The 11,419-nt window shown below is 54.8% G+C and overlaps 2 protein-coding genes across 3 annotated transcripts in view; one reads left to right on the top strand and one right to left on the bottom strand.

Annotated features, from left to right (window-relative positions):
• LOC310659082 (uncharacterized protein) overlaps positions 1–11,419 on the top strand; it is a 332,609-nt gene that overhangs the window by 26,702 nt on the left and 294,488 nt on the right. The window lies entirely within an intron of this gene.
• Positions 920–5,622, bottom strand: GCC1 (GRIP and coiled-coil domain containing 1). Its single transcript, XM_083401984.1, has 2 exons — positions 4,550–5,622; positions 920–2,561 (listed from the first exon to the last, which is right to left on the bottom strand). Exons 1-2 carry the CDS (start codon positions 5,591–5,593, stop codon positions 1,245–1,247), a joined length of 2,361 nt encoding a protein of 786 aa, XP_083258110.1. The 5' UTR covers positions 5,594–5,622; the 3' UTR covers positions 920–1,244.

Raw genomic sequence — 11,419 nt, 5'->3', positions numbered from 1 at the left:
TGCCCCTTGCAGCAGCTGGGAGGTTACAGGGGACTGCAGAATCACAAGAGTCGGAAAGGACCCCCGGGCTCATGTAGTCCAGCCCCTGCGGTGCAGGACTCACAGCTGTTTTGCAAAAAAAAGTGCCACAGGGACCAAGCGCATTTCAAAACCACCCTCAAGTGGCTGGTGTATGTTTCCTTCACCTCCCTTGCACATCCAAGATCTGGCAATGTTTCCTTTCCATTTCTCCCCACTTGACAAAGCCAGGCCACCAGCATCAGGCGGCAGAGCGCAGCCCCCCACCCTGGACCCACAGAGCAGCAGGCCTGGCTATGGGGTGGCACCCGCAATGGGGCCTTCCCAATCCCAGGGCTGGGCGTTCAGCCAGAGTACGGCCACTGGAGCTTGTCCCCCGCAAGATGCTCACAGATTCATAGAACTTTAGAAAGGGACCCGTGCGGTCATCCAGCCCAACCCCCTGCAATGCAGGAATGGCAGCTTCCACTGCCTAAACCCTGGAGGGTTCTGTGTGAGCTTCAGATCCCGGGACATTGCCCAACTCTCTGCCCCTCTGGCCCAGGACCTCAGGCAGGGAGCTCTTCCCAGCCCCTGACACACACACCCTGGCCCTCTCCAGCTGGGGATGCCGAGTGTTGAGCCCTCGCCAGGCAAATCCGCAGGGTTCTCTGCCCCCCACCCTCCTGCAATGGGGGCCAGCCTGGTCAGCAGTGCCACATGCCCCCCCCCATGATGTGGAGTGGCTGGCCTCCTTTCCCTGAGCTCATCCAGCTCCCAAGGAGCCACCTCCCAAGTCGAAGAAGCCCTTTCACCCTGGAGAGGGGCCCTCTTCCTCTGCCCTCCCCAGCCCCACCCCTGGGTGCCCCACATGCCGCATCCTGCTCCAAAAGACCAAGAGGCATTTGCCCACAGCACAGTCTCTGCTTGCTGGTCCTTTTTATTTGCAGATCACAAACCAAGTCGAAGCTTGAGAGGCAGGAAGAAGAAAACCCCAAAAGCAGCCTGCAAGAATTCCCCCATTTGGCAAAAGAAGACACCCCCCCAAAAAAAACCCCCACTTGATTCAAAACCCGCTGTCTCCCAGATCATGGTCCCTTTCAAGAAATGGCTCTTGGGCGGATCCTGGCAGCAGAAAGGCGCTCAGAGCCCACAGCTGCGGGAAGAGGAACTGCCAGACCCGCTCCCTCCTTGGCACAGGGGCACCCTCTGGGCAGAGCAGCCGGCCCCACGGCAGCCCAGGGGGCTCACCTCTTCCCCGAAGGCCACCAGCTGCCTGCGCCCCCCGCCTGGCTGAGCACGGCCTGCTTCTCCTCGGGGCTGAAATGCAAGATAGTCAAGATGGCCGTCAGCGTCTGCTGCCGCCCCAGCAAGTCCGTCAGCGTCAGAAAGCGGTAGAAAATGTTCTTGAGGTACTCCAGGTTGGCGCCTTCCCTGCCCTGGTCCCGGGCGCTCTTCTGCAGGCGGCCCTGCAGGCCCGAGACCTCCTCCCGGTGCCGCTCGGCCTCCTCCAGGAGCCTCTCCTGCAGCTGCCGCAGGGCCGCCTCCAGGCTGCGCTTCTGCTTCTTCAGGGCCGAGGCCTCCACCTCCTTCCTGGCCAGCTGCTCCGTGTACAGCAGGAAGGCCGGCTCCTTGGGCGCCGCCAGGTGCAGGGCCTGCGTCAGGGTCTCCAGGGAGACGTCGCCCTCGTCCCCCTTCGGGTCCCCGCTCTGGGGCCCCCCCGCCTGGGCCGGGCCCTGCTTGGGCCCCTGGAGCCCGTAGTACGGCAGCACCAGGGCCCTCAGCTGCTCCAGCTCCTGGTCCTTCTCAGCCAGGACGGCCAGCGCCCGGTCGCGCTGCTTGTGCATCTCCTCCTCCAGGCGCAGGACCTTCTCCTGGAAGCCCAGCTGGCTCCTCTCCAGCTCCTGCCTGTGCTGCTGCTGCAGGCGGGCCGCCTCCTGGCGCCAGGCCTCCGCCTCCTGGCGACGCTGCCGGGCGCCCTCCTCGCAGGAGAGCCGCAGGGCAACGTGCTTCTCCTTCAGCTCGGCCAGCTGCTCCTGCGCCGCCTCCAGCTCCTTGGCCAAGCTCCCGTCCTTGGCCGACTTGTTCTTGAGGACCACCTGGGCCCTCTGCTTGTACCTCTCAAACTCCTCCTTCAGCTGCTTCAGCTCCTGCTGGTAGTAGGCCGCGGTGGCCTTCTCGCCGTCCCCCGTCTCCGTGCCACTCTTGGGGGGCTCCAGCCTGCAGAAGGCTTCGATCTCCTGGGCGGACGCCGGGCTGTCCTTGGTGGCCTCCTGCAGCATCTCCTTCAGCTTCTCCATGCGGTCCTTCAGGACGTTGACGTCCAGGCTGCTCTCCTCGAAGGTCGCGAGGTCCAGCGGGGAGCGGCCGGAGGCAGCCATGGCCAGGGTCTTGTTCTCCAGGTCCAGCTGGGCGATGCGGTCCTTCAGCTTCTGGATGGCCAGCTGGTCCTTCTGCTTGGCTTTCTCGTAGGTGCCCAGGAGCTCAGAGACCTCCGAGATCTGGGCCTCCAAGCTGGCCACCCGCTGCTCCTCCAGCTGGATCCGATCCTCCGCTTGAGCCGTCTGCGGGGGGAGGAGAAACAGAAGGACATGAGAGGAGGCTGCTGGATGAGGCCAGCGGGAACCCACCCAGCCTGGTTTTGTTTTAAAACCTGCCGCTTCTCCAAATCTTTTGATTTCTTCTCATGCTTTTGGAACACTCTCCAAAGGTTGCTCCAATGTCAACACCACATCATCAGCAAACACTCTTAGTTTATAGACTCTGCGTCCCACCTCAGTATCTTTAAGTTCCCTATTTCTCCTTATATTCTGAAGCACAATTTCTAATGCCATAATACAGTCATGCCTCATGTTACGTCCCCTTCATGTTACGTTCTTTCAGGTTACGTCCCGTGGCGACACGGAAGTACCAGAAAGGGTTACTTCCGGGCTTTGCCGCTCGTGCATGTGCAGACATGGAAAATGACGTCACGCGCATGCGCAGAAGCGGCGAATCGCAACCTGCGTGTGTGCAGATGCACCGCTGCAGATTGAGTTCTTTTCATGTTGTGAACGGGCCTCCAGAATGGATCCCGTTCGCAACCAGAGGTACCACTGTAAACAAGGGACAACCTCGTCTCGTTTTTCTATTTGGCATTTGTCCGAAAGAATATTATTTATTAAAATATCTGCAGACTGATCAGTATAGATCTCTTCAATTCCAGCCAGGAAAGAATGACCTATTTCCATTTTCTCAAATACCTTAATCAAGAATGACCATGAAAGACTATCAAAGGCTTTCTCCGCCTGCCTGAGAGGACCTCCAGCCTGGCCAGGAGGTGGGGAAGAAGCATCGCTTGGCTCTGCCAGGGAGTCCTGCCACCAGCCTGGGCCAACCTGCTGCCCTCACAGAGGACGGGAGCTGCTGCCCCAAATATCTGGAGGCCACCAGGCTGGCGAAGGCTGCTCTTGCCCCCAAAAGGCTCCATGCTGGCATGACGTCCACAGGCCTCAGCAAACACCTCCATGGAGGGGGCCAGTAAGAGTGACCCCCCCCCCTGTGGTGAGCTGGAGAAGTCAAGGGACCATGTAGGTAAAGGACGGGGCCTGCTTTGGGGCTCCGCTTAGGAGGGAATCACAGACTTGCAAAGCTGGAAGGGATTCCGGAGTCATCTACCGTATTTTTCGCTCCAGAAGACGCACTTTTTTCCTTCTAAAAAGAAAGGGGAAATGCCTGTGCGTGTTGTGGAGTGAATGCACTGGACCGGAGCCATGGCTCCCGTCAGTCAAGCAAAGTGGGAGCTGCTTACAGGGCTTCTGCCCCGCTTTGTGCAGTTCTATCCTGGCTTGCTTTACAGCCAGGAGGAGGGCAGACGGGAGCCATAGCTCTCTGAAAGTAAGCAAAGTGAGAGCCGCTTACATACTCTACGAGGCTCTCGCTTTGCTTGCTTTACAGCGAGCCAGGAGGAGGCAGGCAATTCAAAGCCAGCAGGCGCTTTAAAAACCAGTACGTAGCCAGCAACAGCTGCAGCAGCCTCAGCTAGCAAAGGTCCGCGTGCTCCCTAAACCGAGCAATGAGGCTGCAGAGGGACGGCAGGGCACAGCTGGGGTTGGATCAGGAAGGATAAAATTTAAGCAACCAGCAGCAAAAAAACCCCCAACCTTGAGCTCTGAGCCACAAGCGCAGTGAAAACCAGGAGGTTAAACAGGAAGGCTGCTGGGATGGGAGGGCATGGGATGAGGGAAGGGGAAAATTGAGCCAATCCCCCAGCGTCTCAGCGGATCCACTGGCTCCTTCAGCACACACGCTAAACAAACATACAGCTCCTGTCCCTCTCACTCTGATGTACCAGTAGTTTATTAAATAGTTTAGCACAACATTTGATTCAGAATATTTTCCCCCTGTTCTCCTCTGAAAACTAGGTGCGTCTTATGGAGCAAAAAATACAGTAGTCTGAACCCCTGCAGTACAGGAATCGCAGTGCAAGAATCCCCGGCAGGTAGCCCTCCAAGGAAGGCAAACCCACCCCCTTGGGAGAGAGAGCCCCTTCCGCTCCCCGCCCTGCGCTCACCTTCCGCATCTCCTGCAGCAGCTGCGCCTGGAAGTGGCTCCTCAAGCTGGCCGCCTCGGCCTGCAGCTCTTGCACCTGCGGGTCCGGCCGGGCGCTCTCCTCCCGCAGGGCCCTCAGCTCCCGCCTCAGCTCCTCCACCTCGCGACCGAGCTGCCGGGCCTGGTGCTCAGCCCCCTCCGCCCGGTCTGCCACGCCCGCCTTCCCAGCCAGGGCCTCGCGGGCTTCCTCCAGGCCCAGCTCCGCCTCCTGGCGCAGGGCGCGCTCGCTCTGGAGCAGGCGCTGCAGCTCCCGCAGCATGACGGCGTGGTCGCCCTGCTCCTGCGCCCGGTCGTGCTGCTGCGCGATGAGGCGGGCCTTGACCTCGGCCAGCTGCTCCTGCGCCTCCTTGACCTCGGCCTCCAGCCGGCTCCTCTCCTCCTCGGCTCTGCGGCTGGCGCTCTCCATCTCCTGCTTGGCCTTCTTCTTGTCGGCTTGGTAGGAGGCCTCCATCCGAGACTTCTCCTGCGTGACGGTGGCCAGGGCGCTGGTCAGCGTGGCCAGCTGAGTCTTCAGCTGCAGGACTCTCCTGTCCGACTCACCGGCGCCCCCCACAATCAGCTCCCCGCTGCCGGAGCTCACGCCGCTGCTTTCGGAGCTGCTGGTCTCCTCTAGCTTCGAGGGAGAGGCTGCGGTCGCCACTGCCACCGTCCCCTCTTCCATGCCCACCAGGTCCCCCCTCACGCTGGCCAGGCTGGCAGCTGTCCCATGACTGTCCTCGCTGTGGACAGAGCTCTGGTCCTCACTCAGGTCCGGGCTGGAGGAGCCGGCCACTCCCAGGGGCTGGGCCACGCCACTGCCCAGGCCGGCGTCCACCTCATGGGAGACCGACAGGACCTTCAAGCTGGCCTCCAGAGCCTCCTTCTCCTTGAGGAGACTCTTGTAGGCCCGCACCACGTCCTTCAGGCGCCCCTGGTACTGCAACAGCTGCTTCTTCTGCACCTCGATGGTCTCCTGCAGGTCCTTCTTGCTGGGGCCGCCCCCAAAGTTCATGCCAAACTTCTCCATGGCGCCGGGGGCTGGGCTGGCTCTGAGAGCTGCAAGGGAACATCAGGGCGTGAGAAGAGCCATGCAGCCGGGTCAGGCCGACCACCCATCCAGGATCCTGTCCCCACAGAGGCCCAGCAGATGCCCCGAGGGGAGGCAGGCGGAGTTCATAACAAGAGCAAAAGAGCCTCCCTGTACTGAGTCAGACCTGCAGTCCAAGTACATCAAGCAGACAAGGCTGCCTAAAGGTGCTTAGAAAGTTGACGTGAATTTTAATCTGTTTCAGTATTTTAACTTTTTATACCACAGAGCTGTAGAGTTGGAAGGAATTTCAGTTAAAGCATCCAAGACATATGGCTATCAATTTTTCCTGTCTTCTCTTTCTGTGAAACCCTGGGGTGGGGGGTGTCTCCTACACTCAAGTGGTGTATAACATTGGCAAAATAAACAAACACAATTAGCCCATCTGGCTCAATACAGTGGTAAAGGTAAAGGGACCCCTGACCATTAGGTCCAGTCATGGCCGACTCGGGTTGCGGCGCTCATCTCGCTTTATTGGCCGAGGGAGCCGGCGTACAGCTTCCGGGTCATGTGGCCAGCAGGACTAAGCCGCTTCTGGCGAACCAGAGCAGCGCACGGAAACACCATTTACCTTCCCGCCAGAGTGGTACCTATTTATCTACTTGCACTTTGACGTGCTTTCGAACTGCTAGGTTGGCAGGAGCTGGGACCGAGCAACGGGAGCTCACCCCGTTGCAGGGATTCGAACTGCCGACCTTCTGATCGGCAAGCCCTAGGCTCTGTGGGTTAACCCACAGGGCCAAAAGCATAGTACAAAAAGCAGCAATTAAGAACCATTACAGTGGTACCTCGGTTTAAGGACTTAATTTGTTCTGGAGGTCCGTTCTTGACCTGAAACTGTTCTTAACCTGAGGTTCCACTTTAGCTAATGGGGCCTTGCGTCGTTGGAGCATGATTTCTGTTCTCATCCTGAAGCAAAGGTCTTAACTTGAGGTACTATTCTAGGTTAGCGGAGTCTGTAACCCGAGGTAGCACTGTAAACATTAATGGAATATATGTCTGTATGTGTGTGTAAGAAGTATTAAAACGTACAGATAATTACAATAAAACCATCACGGCACCAGCCCTTTCGCTAAAAGCAGCTGGTTCATTAAAAGTCCTAGGCTCTCTAGTTTAACCCACAGCGCCACCCGCCTCCTAAAGGTCCATGAATCACCATGTACAGCAGAATACACTCCATACAAAAAAACAGGGGCCATTTGTTGTTGGTGAAGGACAGCTGGACATGAAGGGCCCCCTGGCCTTCTGGAGCCGAGGGCCGCATCCGACCTCAGTCCGGCCCTGATCCTACTGCCAGCCCCCCCCCCCCGTCACAGGGTCAGGTGCCAGTGGGGCTGGGGGTGGAGGCGGGCGGGGGGCGCTTGCAAAGGACCCGGGTGGGGCGGGGGGGCAGGAGGGGGGCGGCCTGCTAGGGGGTGGGGGTCTCCCTCTCCCCCCCCCCAGCCTCTCCCGCACGGGCTGGCAGCAGCAGCGGGAGGCGGCGCGGCTGCGGGCCGGGGGGGGGGTTCTCGGGGGGGGGGTCCGGGGAGGGGGCGGGTCTCACCTCTCGGCCCCTCGCCCGGCAGCTGCCCCGACTTCCCCGACGCCGCCCGTCCGCGCATGCCCGGGAGGCGGCGCTGCGCCTGCGCCGAGGGAGAGACGCCCATAGACTCGGCGGCGTTCGTGTAGAGCTGCGCCTGGATCGGCAGCTTCCGGGTTCCCTGGGACGCCTCCGAGCATTGAGAGCCGGGGCGTCGCTTGGATGGCCTCGCGGGAGCCCGGAGGAGAGGAGGGGCTCGGGTCGGGGGCACGGGGCAGGTTTCAGTTTCCTGGTTTCTTAAATTTCTCCTCCCAAAGGAGCCTAATATAATAATAATAATAATAATAGTTATTTAATTATATATAATTATATAATATATAATAATTTTGTTGTTTCGTTGTACTAATACATTAATATAGTAATATGTTAATAATATATTTTAAGAATATAGTAATGATGTATTTTAATATTAATGTTAATAATATATTAATAGATTACTAATATATATTAATATTAATAATATGATTTTATACCCCAGCAACTCTGGGCAGCTTGCAAAGTGTCCCCATGCGGTGCGCCTGCATGGATGCTCCCGGGGGGATGCACACCTGGAGACACGTGTCCCCCTCCTTTTTCCTCCTCCGAGGACAGAGCAGCGCCGCCTTGTGGCCAAATTCCTGGCCAGACAAGGCCCCCTGCAGGCGCTCCTGGGGCAGAGGCGCCCCTGCCGAAGAGCTCAGCCGAGCTGGGCAGATTCAAAGGAGCCGCTCAGCTGTCCATCTCTCCTCGGGGAATGAATGAAGGAACCTTTATTTGCATCAGCAATAAAACAACAACATAGAATCATAGAATCATAGAATCATAGAGTTGGAAGAGACCACAAGGGCCATCGAGTCCAACCCCCTGCCAAGCAGGAAACACCATCAGAGCACTCCTGACATATGGTTGTCAAGCCTCTGCTTAAAGACCTCCAAAGAAGGAGACTCCACCACACTCCTTGGCAGCAAATTCCACTGTCAAACAGCTCTTACTGTCAGGAAGTTCTTCCTAATGTTTAGGTGGAATCTTCTTTCTTGTAGTTTGGATCCATTGCTCCGTGTCCGCTTCTCTGGAGCAGCAGAAAACAACCTTTCTCCCTCCTCTAGGTGACATCCCTTCATATATTTGAACATGGCTATCATATCACCCCTTAACCTCCTCTTCTCCAGGCTAAACATGCCCAGCTCCCTTAGCCGTTCCTCATAAGGCATCGTTTCCAGGCCTTTGACCATTTTGGTTGCCCTCCTCTGGACACGTTCCAGTTTGTCAGTGTCCTTCTTGAACTGTGGTGCCCAGAGCTGGACACAGTACTCCAGGTGAGGTCTGACCAGAGCAGAATACAGTGGCACTATTACTTCCCTTGATCTAGATGCTATACTCCTATTGATGCAGCCCAGAATTGCATTGGCTTTTTTAGCTGCCGCGTCACACTGTTGGCTCATGTCAAGTTTGTGGTCAACCAAGACTCCTAGATCCTTTTCACATGTACTGCTCTCAAGCCAGGTGTCACCCATCTTGTATTTGTGCCTCTCATTTTTTTTGCCCAAGTGCAATACTTTACATTTCTCCCTGTTAAAATTCATCTTGTTTGTTTTGGCCCAGTTCTCTAATCTGTCAAGGTCGTTTTGAAGTGTGATCCTGTCCTCTGGGGTGTTAGCCACCCCTCCCAGTTTGGTGTCATCTGCAAATTTGATCAGGATGCCCTTGAGTCCATCATCCAAGTCGTTGATAAAGATGTTGAATAAGACCGGGCCCAAGACAGAACCCTGTGGCACCCCACTAGTCACTCTTCTCCAGGATGAAGAGGAACCATTGATGAGCACCCTTTGGGTCCGGTCAGTCAGCCAGTTACAAATCCACTGAGTGGTAGCATAGTCAAGACCGCATTTTACCAGCTTCTTTACAAGAATATCATGGGGCACCTTGTCAAATGCCTTGCTGAAATCAAGGTAGACTACATCCACTGCATTCCCTTCATCTACCAGGCTTGTAATTCTGTCAAAAAATGAGATCAGGTTAGTCTGACATGACTTATTTTTCAGAAATCCATGCTGACTATTGGTGATCACAGCATTCCTTTCTAGGTGCTCACAGATTGTTTGCTTAATGATCTGCTCCAGAATCTTCCCTGGTATTGATGTTAGACTGACTGGGCGGTAATTATTTGGGTCCTCTCTTTTCCCCTTTTTGAAAATAGGGACAACATTTGCCCTCCTCCAGTCTGCCGGGACTTCGCCTGTTCTCCAGGAATTCTCAAAGATGACTGCCAGTGGTTCTGAGATCACATCTGCCAGTTCTTTTAATACTCTTGGATGCAGTTCATCTGGCCCTGGAGACTTGAATACATCTAAACTAGCCAAGTATTCTTGTACTATCTCCTTAGTTATTCTGGGCTGTGTTTTCTCTACTGAATCATTTGCTCCAAATTCTTCAGGTCGGGCATTGTTTTCTTTATCGGAGAAGACTGAGGCAAAGAAGGCATTGAGGAGTTCAGCCCTTTCTGTGTCCCCTGTTTGCATTTCACCATCTTCTCCTCTGAGTGACCCCACTGTTTCTTCCTTTTGCTACGGACACCCATAAAAGCCTTTTTTGTTGCTTTAACCTCTCTAGCAAGCCTGCGTTCATTCTGTGCCTTAGCTTTTCTGACTTTGTGTCTACATCTGCTGGCTATTTGTTTGAATTCCTCTTTGGTGGTTTCCCCCTTTTTCCATTTTTTGTACAAAGAAACATACAAAGAATACATACAAAACATACAAAGAACAGAAATAAAAAGTCAATTATATAAAATACCTTTTAGGGTTTGGAATCAGTAGCCAAATAGTGGCTCTTATGCTGACTGCCCCAGCTAAAAACCTTGCCACCTTTGCTGCCCCCTGCTCATCCTGATCTGCCCTGGGGCAGTGGCTGGGCGACCCGGAGTCCACAATAAAAGAGGGGTGATAATCTCATTCCTCAAGTCTTGGCACGTAGCCGGAAATTCTTCCGGAGACCCCCAAACTATCAATAACTATCCCAGCAGACCTGTCAAAAAAGAGCAGGTATCTTAGAATAAACATACGCAAATTTATTATTGGTCACATATAGACAGATAAATTAAGGATCTTTACAATTTTATAATATGCAGAGATTAACATGTGCTGAAAAACCAGAGAGAGGAGCGGAGGGAAGTCTGGGGGGGGGGGGAGGGATCGGGGGTCCTGGTTTGGGGAGGGGAAAATAGGGAGGGAATGAGGTGATATGTTTTGGATAAATTGTTATGTTGAAATTCTTAATTAAAAAATTCATATAAAAAAAGAGCAGGTATCTCTGTGTGAATGAAACAGGCCTGTGACAATGGATTCTGGAGCCAAGGTATGCACTTTTTCAAAAGGATGTTTCAGTCAGGCCAGGAAGAGCAATTGCCAGGGATCGTCAGGCATCCTGACATTTGCAGCGAAGAAGTGGGCTGCCCAGATGACAAGACACGCCCCCCCCCTTGGCATTGTCAACATCCTTTTTAAATTGTTGCACCCAGAACCGGACACAGTATTCCCAGTGTGGTCTGACCAAGGCAGAAGAGAGCGGGACTATTGGTGAAACCTCTTGGTGTTTCGCAACTTTCTGACTAGTTGCAGGATCTTAGCCAGACCTAGCAGAGTAAATGCAGAATCCACGGAAGCAATTGGCAACTTGAATGCAGACAGGATAGACGAAGCAGGAACCAGGAACTTGTTTTGTTGTTTAGTCGTTTAGTCGTGTCCGCCTCTTCGTGACCCCCTGGACCAGAGCATGCCAGGCACTCCTGTCTTCCATTGCCTCCTGCAGTTTGGTCAAACTCATGCTGGTCTCTTCGAGAACACTGTCCCACCATCTCGTCCTCTGTCGTCCCCTTCTTGTGCCCTCCATCTTTCCCAACATCAGGGTCTTTTCCAGGGAGTCTTCTCATGAGGTGGCCAAAGTCTTGGAGCCTCAGCTTCAGGATCTGTCCTTCCAGTGAGCACTCAGGGCTGATTTCCTTCAGAATGGAGAGGTTTGATCTTCTTATGGTCCATGGGACTCTCAAGAGTCTCCTCCAGCACCAGAATTCAAAAGCATCCATTCTTTGGCGATCAGCGTTCTTAGTTAGGTGTTTATTATATACAGTGGACTATTTACAGGAACAGAACACGGATCTTTAGCTAGCTCTCTCTGACACGACTCACAACTCCAACACTGACACAGAACAACTG

The sequence above is a fragment of the Podarcis tiliguerta genome (assembly GCF_965153285.1).
Source record: "Podarcis tiliguerta genome assembly, chromosome: 10".
NCBI lineage: Eukaryota > Metazoa > Chordata > Lepidosauria > Squamata > Lacertidae > Podarcis > Podarcis tiliguerta.
This window is presented reverse-complemented; position numbering and strand designations above follow the sequence as displayed.

Coding starts and splice junctions, on each gene's coding strand:
- GCC1 (XM_083401984.1), bottom strand. CDS start 5,593: ATGGAGAAGTTTGGCATGAACTTTGGGGGCGGCCCCAGCAAGAAGGAC. Junction 2,562..4,549: donor TGCTGCAGGAGATGCGGAAG/GTGAGCGCAGGG, acceptor CTCCCCCCGCAG/ACGGCTCAAGCGGAGGATCG.